At 40.7% G+C, this 7,772-nt stretch overlaps 1 protein-coding gene across 1 annotated transcript; it reads right to left on the bottom strand.

Annotated features, from left to right (window-relative positions):
* Positions 1 to 4,483: 4,483 nt before the first annotated feature.
* LOC138775581 (uncharacterized protein FLJ45252-like) lies at positions 4,484 to 5,482 on the bottom strand. Its single transcript, XM_069955974.1, has one exon. The coding sequence runs from the start codon at positions 5,480 to 5,482 to the stop codon at positions 4,484 to 4,486; it is 999 nt and encodes a 332-aa protein (XP_069812075.1).
* Between the last annotated feature and the right edge of the window lie 2,290 nt (positions 5,483 to 7,772).

Below are 7,772 nucleotides of genomic sequence, written 5' to 3'. Positions count from 1 at the left end.
CCGTCTCAGAAGTGGAGGCAGGATTATTCAGCCGAAACCTGAAGATGACGCAGGAGGACAGCAGGGGAGCGAGGAAAGGTAAGAAGAGCCTGTGTGTTATGCTCTGCACCATGTTGTCATGGGAAAGAAACACACATACGACAAAAAAAAGACAGAAACTTTTAGTCAGGTGTTTATTTTTTTATTTTATCCTTTTCAGTTAATCCCTTAAGAAATACAGGGAAGCAGCACTAGGTTGGTACACCAAACAGAAGCATCTTCTGGCTCCATGTTGTGTGGTCACTATATGGTAACCATGTCACATAGCAATCAGTACACCATGAGTATGAGGCAGGGGTGCTCTGCCGATACCTAATAAATAACAACACCTGAATTTACAGTACATGCTGATCAAAGTCTGGTCACATTACAGAAGAGTCTATGCTCAAAACACTTTCACGCTATTGGGTTAGTGGTGTGAGCCGCCCCCTTAATAATATTGCTGCAAATGGACACGTACATTGTCACCGACAGACAGCAACTCTCGATCCATCCCGATGATGTATAATGGAAATTTTTGAATGTGGGACATGCACTTAAAGGGAACCCGTCGCCATGAAAATGCTACCTAAGCTATCACCATCATGTTATAGAGCAGAAGGAGCTGAGCAGATTGATATATAATTTTATGAAAAAGGTTCAGTATAACTTTTAAATTATTTATTGAAATCTGTGATGTTTCCATGCTGAAGAGTCCAGTCCATTGATTGACACCGCCCACTGGACTCCTTAACACAGAATGAGCAGGGATTTCAATCAACAAACAAGTTATACTTTCCCAAAAAGTTATATATTAATCTGCTCAATTCTTCCTGCTCTATAACATGATGGAGATACATTATATAGCATTGTCTTGCTGACAAGTTCCCTTTAATTCATTCGAAAATATAAATGTTAAAAAGTCTTCTTTGTTTTAGCCCCAATTATTTTGTTTGCAGAAATATACGACTTGACTGAAAACTTATTATACAGCTATACACTTGTATGTAAAGTACATGTAACACACTTCTTCATTTTCTGCATAATAAAAAGTGTTCACCAGGTGGAGTGCTACCGAGGATCTGTGAATTAGGGGGCATTGGTGAATTTTCCAAGCTGGAGGACCTTATAGTTGGTGAATGACACAAGGTCAAAACCCCCCCTTAGGCCCTCTACCCTATATAACATTGTATATTAATAATAGTCTGGAGTGTAGGCTGGGTTTTGGGTCAGTAAGCAGTGGCATGATAAAGAGACACCCTTCCAAATTCAAGCAAGTCTGTCAAATCTGGCACTGGGAGACCGTGTACCCACTGGCCTTGGGGTCCATTTACAAAGACAAGAATGCTCTTTGGCCCATATAGAGGGACCAGCTATTAGCCGATGGTTAGTTGGTCACACAACTTCCTATGTAAATGGAAATGTGCATCAGACTATGATGAAGTTAGGCCACATGAACAATAAAGCAATCTTTTGTACGGCCTGGCCACAAAATTAGTTAAAGGGGTATTCTGGGAAAATTCACTTTGCCCCTATCCTGTGGATAGGGGAAAAGTAGGAGATCGTGGTGGGGGAGTCAGACCCCTGAACCCCCCCCCCCCCCCGGCAATCTCTGTATCGGACCCCGTCGGCTCTGTTATGAATAGAGCCCAGGGGTGGCATGTGACCGGCAGCTCTATTCATTCCTATAGAGCATCAGAAAGCACCGAGTATGCCAGAAGAGCGATGTACTCGGCTCATTCCGTCGCTCCATAGGAATGAATAGAGCCACGGGTCACATGCCAACCCGGGGCTCTATTTATAACAGAGCCGACGGGGTCCGATACGGAGATCACCGGGGGGTTCAGAGGTCGGACCCCCCGCAATCTCCTACTTTATGTATGTATGTAGCAAGGTAGCAAAACTGCAAAAGTTACCAGAAAGAAGTTAAGGGAGAGAAAGAAATATATATAAAAAAAAAAAAAAAAAAAAGAATAACCAGCATATAAAACTCAGAAACAACTGATTGTCGGGTTATTTTGAGGTCAAATATTGGACAATGATAACTTCCTATGCATTTATAAAAAATAAAATACTGGAAGACCGTGAATAAACTAAGACATACTTCAGAGGTTTAATATAGATTCAACTCAGAGAATATGGGCAATCAAGAATGATATCAGGCACTACATGATTAATATTTGAGGTGCTGCCACCTAGTGGTACCAGGATGACAATACATTCTTAAACAAAATAGCTGCCCTGCATTGGAGTATGAAGTCCCCTGACAGGCAGTGTGCTATTTAAATCTAGTGTAAACTGTACGTGTTGAAAAGCCTTAGTGGATTAGCTGCATCTGAGTCACTGGCATATGGTGGCTCCGTCATGAGCCAATCGCCAATCTGTAGACATGACCACTGTAATAATGCAGCCAAAGCAATGCAGGGATTCCTGAGAATTCATTTCTGTTTCAATTAAGGGTGGGATTAAAAAAAAAAAAAAAAAAAAAAAAAAAAAAAAAAGGTACTCATCTGCCACCAATCCCCTGCCACTATCCTTTCCCGCTGTCTAGTGGTTCCTGGTTTCCCCTCAATACGAAGAAGTACCTGCTCATCAATATCTAAACACAGCAATGATACTCCCCAGCCAGCTATTGGCTTTGCTTGCAAGAGAAAACCAGGAAGTGCTGGTACAAAGAAGGACAAACATGACTGGAACAGTAGCAGTGGGTGATCATGGAGGACTTTTTTTTTTTTTTAATTTCCCATGAGCACGATTGAAAAAAGAAATTATTTTTCAGACAAAGCCTTTAAAAAAGGTTTTGGATAATCAAATTTAGATTACATGATGATTCCAGCAGAGTAACTAATTTGAATCTTTGCGCAGAAGGCTAAAGAGGATATCTACCTTTGGCTTTACAAGATTTTCACACTATGTATTTAAAAGAAAATAGTAGTCACTACGGTCAAAGATCTAAGTAAAGTCTTGCCAGCAACTTAGATCCAGTTTATCCACCATCAGAGCACAGCAGGTGAACACAGTTCCCATATATAATGCTCCTACATTGATCATATGTCTTGTATAAATACTGAAGAAACATGGAGACCTTATCTATACTGATCAATCAAGTCACATCTTCCATTTGAGAAATAAGAGCTGCATTGAACTTAATGGGTTACCACGCCACTTTTTTATGTTTGTTTGTCTGCATTCATGTGGTCCAGTGAGTTGAATGATACGATCAGAAAAAATGGTGGATAAAATCTACAAGGTATCAGCAGCCATTCTTTCCAAGTGCTTTTAATGTGTTAGGAAGAACACTGAATGAGGCAGAGGAGGAGAAAAGAAAAAAAAAAAAAAAAAGAATTAAAACAAAAATTAAACAATATTTTATATTAATAAAAGCTAAGGCCGAGATGAAGGACCACCTATTTCTAGGGGTGGATTCAGATGCTGACGATGCACCAGACCCTATCCTTCAGGCGGTAATCGTTCATCTCCATAAATAAGGGTGCGTTTACAGAGAGATTTATGTGACAGATCTTTGAAGCCAAAGCCAGGAACAGACTATAAACAGAACAGCTCATAAGAAAAGACTGAGATTTCTGCTCTTTTCAAATACATTCCTGGCTTGGCTTCAAAATCTGTCAAATAAATCTCTGTGTAAACGCACCATAAGGCACCTCAATGTCTACGTTCTTAACACGCCCTAAACTAAACACAAAGACAGGAAAAAAAAAAATTCAAAAATATCACTAACACATAACCCTATTGTAGAGATGGCTTGCAGGAACAGATAGTGCTTTCACAACCAAAGTGAGAAATGGACAGGTAAAGTGACTCTTTCATCTACACACAGGTAGGAGGACATTTTGGATGGTTCACGAGTCGTCTTATCATCACAGTGGTTTTTTTTTTAGGTTCCTGGTAAATTTACAGACTACATTCTGATTAGAGGGATTCTCCATGACTTAGAAATAGACGCTGAAGCTGTACTGTTGTAACAAAGCGGTCCAGGAGCCGAGATCTTAGACTACATACAGTCTTAAAGATCTTAAACTTAAAGGCCACAATGAGTTGACTGTGTGGTTGAAAATTTCCATAATTTCTAAAGGTTAATGAATCCCTTTAAAAGGGGGTCGTACGAGATCAGAAAAACAGGCTTTCTTCCAAAAAAAAAACCATGGGTGGTGTGGTATAATAGCTCAAAATATTCACTTCAATGGAGCTGGTCTATAATACTGGTCACTCAACGGGTAGGGGTGGTGCTGTTTTTTTTGGAACAAAACATCCATGTTCTTCTAATCCTGTATAAATAAGAAATCGCCAACTCTGCTGTGTGTAGGTGACGGGTGCACTTTAATGAAGAAGTCCCTTCTGTGATAGAGTAACACAGAGCTGCATAAAGCAGGTAAGGATTAATACATTAATAGGAAGTGCACTGCAAAAAAGTAAGGGATTGGTTCTAAGGTAGATAGCTTCTACACTATGGGTTTTGTCTTCCAGCTTTGGCAGGAAATGGAGCCAAGCCAAATGGATCCGCACTTGCAACCTCTGAAGTTCTATAAGTCACTGGGGTGATGGGAACAGATCCAGCTACTGAGGCCTTTGCAGAATGAGACACTACTTTGTAAGCAGCAATGGGCTGTGCATCCACAGCCTGCCCTTCTTGAGGGCTATAGTGCCGGGAATACTTAGACAAGGACTGAGGGCGGAATGGTTTGGTTACCACAGTCCCAAACACAGTCTCTTGGGATGTCTCGTGAGCAGGGATCCTATGGTTTTCAGCACTGTGTGGCTCCTTCAAAGCGTTTAGATACAGAGAGGTTTCAGCTATTTCAATGCCTTTGCTGGAATGTGAATAAAGGTTTCCAGTGGTGTATGAAGTCTTCATAGAACTGCCTCCTCCAACCTTCAAGTCAGTGTTTCGGAATGTAGAATTGCCGACTGACGTCACTTCAACTCCTTTTACAGAATGAGGGTCTTCAATACTAATCTTTCTTGTAAAAGGTGCTCTAAGGAACACGTCAGGTTCCTCTAGCTGGTTTAACGTCGTACAGGACTTGGCCAAAAATGGAGCATTAGTGAATACGTCAGAATCATCCTTAGAAATTTTTGAACTCATGAATGGCGCGGTGGCAAAGACATCTACTTCTGTACTGAAGCCTCCCGACGGCATTTGGGCCATCCTTTCTGATGGAGTATATACAGGTGTGCTTTGGTTGGAAAGGAGATCGTCAGAATTAGGAAATACCATATCTTTGACTTTTTTTGAACCCTCTTCTTCATCTGACTCCATTAAGAGAGGTCTGGAACCACTGCAGTCCAATAGGTCTGGCTCATGGTCAGTGCCTTCACCTTCACTACTATGAAAGGAGCTGCAACTAGATGGGCCCTTTGATGAACATTCAGGCTTTAATTCTAATTCAGATGATAATGGACATATTGAAGGACCAGGACTTTTAAAAATCCCATCATTTCCCATATGGAACGACTGAGGACCTTGTAGTACACCTACACAGGGAAACAAAGAAATGCTATATTTAGAATTGCTAGTGCTAAGAAATAACCAAGTAGCTGTGACAAGCAACATCTATATATCTCACATACTTTGTTAACAAGATGGCGCTAAGACGAAAAACAACACATTATGACTCTTGGTCAAGTTTGGCTTCCTTCTCTGAACAATAAACGGTAGAAAGGATAGCCAAAGAATTCAGAGACCATACAAAACACAAAACATAATGAATACATTGAGCTGTAGGCAGATCAATGTGGCCGTGATGAGGGTAAGTTGCAGTTGACTACAAGGTACCTGACAACCCAACAAACACATGACACAGTGAAACCTATCCAAAAGAGCACCGCTTTACAAAGCCCGCCACCCTGATCGATGACAGATTCTCATTTTTTTCATATGCTATGCATATTACCTCCAAGAGAGCTGCCCCAAATTTCCCGCGAGTTTGTATGGTTTCACTGTGTATGGTTATCAATATGGAATTTCCAAATTGGTTACAGGCCAATTCTTCATACCACATGTTATACAAGACACCAAGAGACGATAAATACTACACAGAACCCAAAGTACCCAGTACATGACACCCATGGGAAGACGGCTTACCTTGAAGTTATGAATGGCAAGTAAGTAATATTTTGGGGAAAAACAATAAGAATTTGGTATGAAAAGATGAGGTTAGAGAAGAGGAAGGGTCTGAGGTCTCTGTGTGAATGAACATCTCGCCAGTCAACTTTGTGCGTGGATAGTAAAGTATCAATCAATGCAAACTCACCTTTACTGACACGTGTCCTACCACCACCCTGGTGTCTGCTGCTTGTATGTATTGTATTATACTGCATTTGACAAGTGTTGCCTTATTACCAGACTGAATGATCTTAGGCTATGTTCACACATAGGGGGAGATTTATCAAACATGGTGTAAAGTGAAACTGGCTCAGTTTCCCCTAGCAACCAATCAGATTCCACTTTTCATTTCTCAAAGACTCTTTGAAAAATAAAAGGTGGAATCTCATTGGTTGCTAGGGGCAACTGAGCCAGTTTCACTTTACAGCATGTTTGATAAATATCCCCCTATGTGTTTAATTAGTGATATATTGCAGCGAACTGCACAATTTATGGTAACAGCATTATTTTTGCCGCAAATCATTTGACAGAATCATGGCAAAAATATTGCAATTTTAACGTGGAAAAATACTAAATACTATGGGGCAGATTTATCAAACATGGTGTAAAGTGGAACTGGCTCAGTTGCCCCTAGCAACCAATCAGATTCCACTTTTCATTTCTCAAAGACTCTGGAAAATGAAAGGTGGAATCTGATTGGTTGCTAGGGGCAACTGAGCCAGTTGCACTTTACACCATGTTTGATAAATCTGTCCTTTTGTGAGAACATAGCCTCAATCTGATTTTCATACTTTAGGGGTATTCCAGGAAAAATTAACTTTTCCCCTATCCACAGGATAGGGGAAAAGTAGGAGATTGCTGGGGATCCAACCTTTTTACCCCTGACGATCTCCGTATTGTGCCCTGTCGGCTCTGTTATGAATAAAGCCGCGGGTCAGGCACCGTACTCTATTCATTCCTATGGAGCGCTGTACTCTGCTCTTTCCTACGGCTCCATATAAATGAAAAGAGCTACAGGTCATGCGCCGTACTCGTGGCTCTATTCATAACAAAGCTGGCTAGGGGAAAAGTTAATTTTTCCTGGAATTCCCCTTAAAGGGCTCTACCACAACTGTTGTAAGCGACATTATGGCTATTGACATAAACCATACCAAGAGGTTACTAAATTATATCATATTTTATTAAAATATTAGAAAGTACCTTGGGAAAGCTACTAACTTAAAAGAATTAGTCCATGGGGGTCCATTTTTGGACTGTAGTAAAAGCAGTGTACTTTTGACCTCTGTCTGGACAGTGTATGGCAGTATACCATAAAAAGTGAAGTATGGAATAGCTTTGTAGACTGAGCTATTCCATACCTTAGGATCCGAACTTATCTTCCTTACTTAGATTCTGTTCACATCTGTTATTTCTGGTTTTCTGTTCCATCATGGGACCAGAAAACCAAAAATTCAGAGCCAAATCAATTACACAATGGAATCCTTTGAGTTGTGTCTGTCTGCAAACTGCACTAGTCTTTGTCAAATATGATGGCTTCAGCAATGGAGGCTTCATTGCTGATGTCAACAGAGCCTAAAAACGAGTGACAAGAGCTGTGTGGCCAACATGGCAACCACAACAGAGCCCATAG

The sequence above is a fragment of the Dendropsophus ebraccatus genome, unplaced genomic scaffold, assembly GCF_027789765.1.
Source record: "Dendropsophus ebraccatus isolate aDenEbr1 unplaced genomic scaffold, aDenEbr1.pat pat_scaffold_1792_ctg1, whole genome shotgun sequence".
NCBI lineage: Eukaryota > Metazoa > Chordata > Amphibia > Anura > Hylidae > Dendropsophus > Dendropsophus ebraccatus.
The sequence above is the reverse complement of the archived record's forward strand: the minus strand, read 5'-3'. Positions and strand labels throughout refer to the sequence as shown.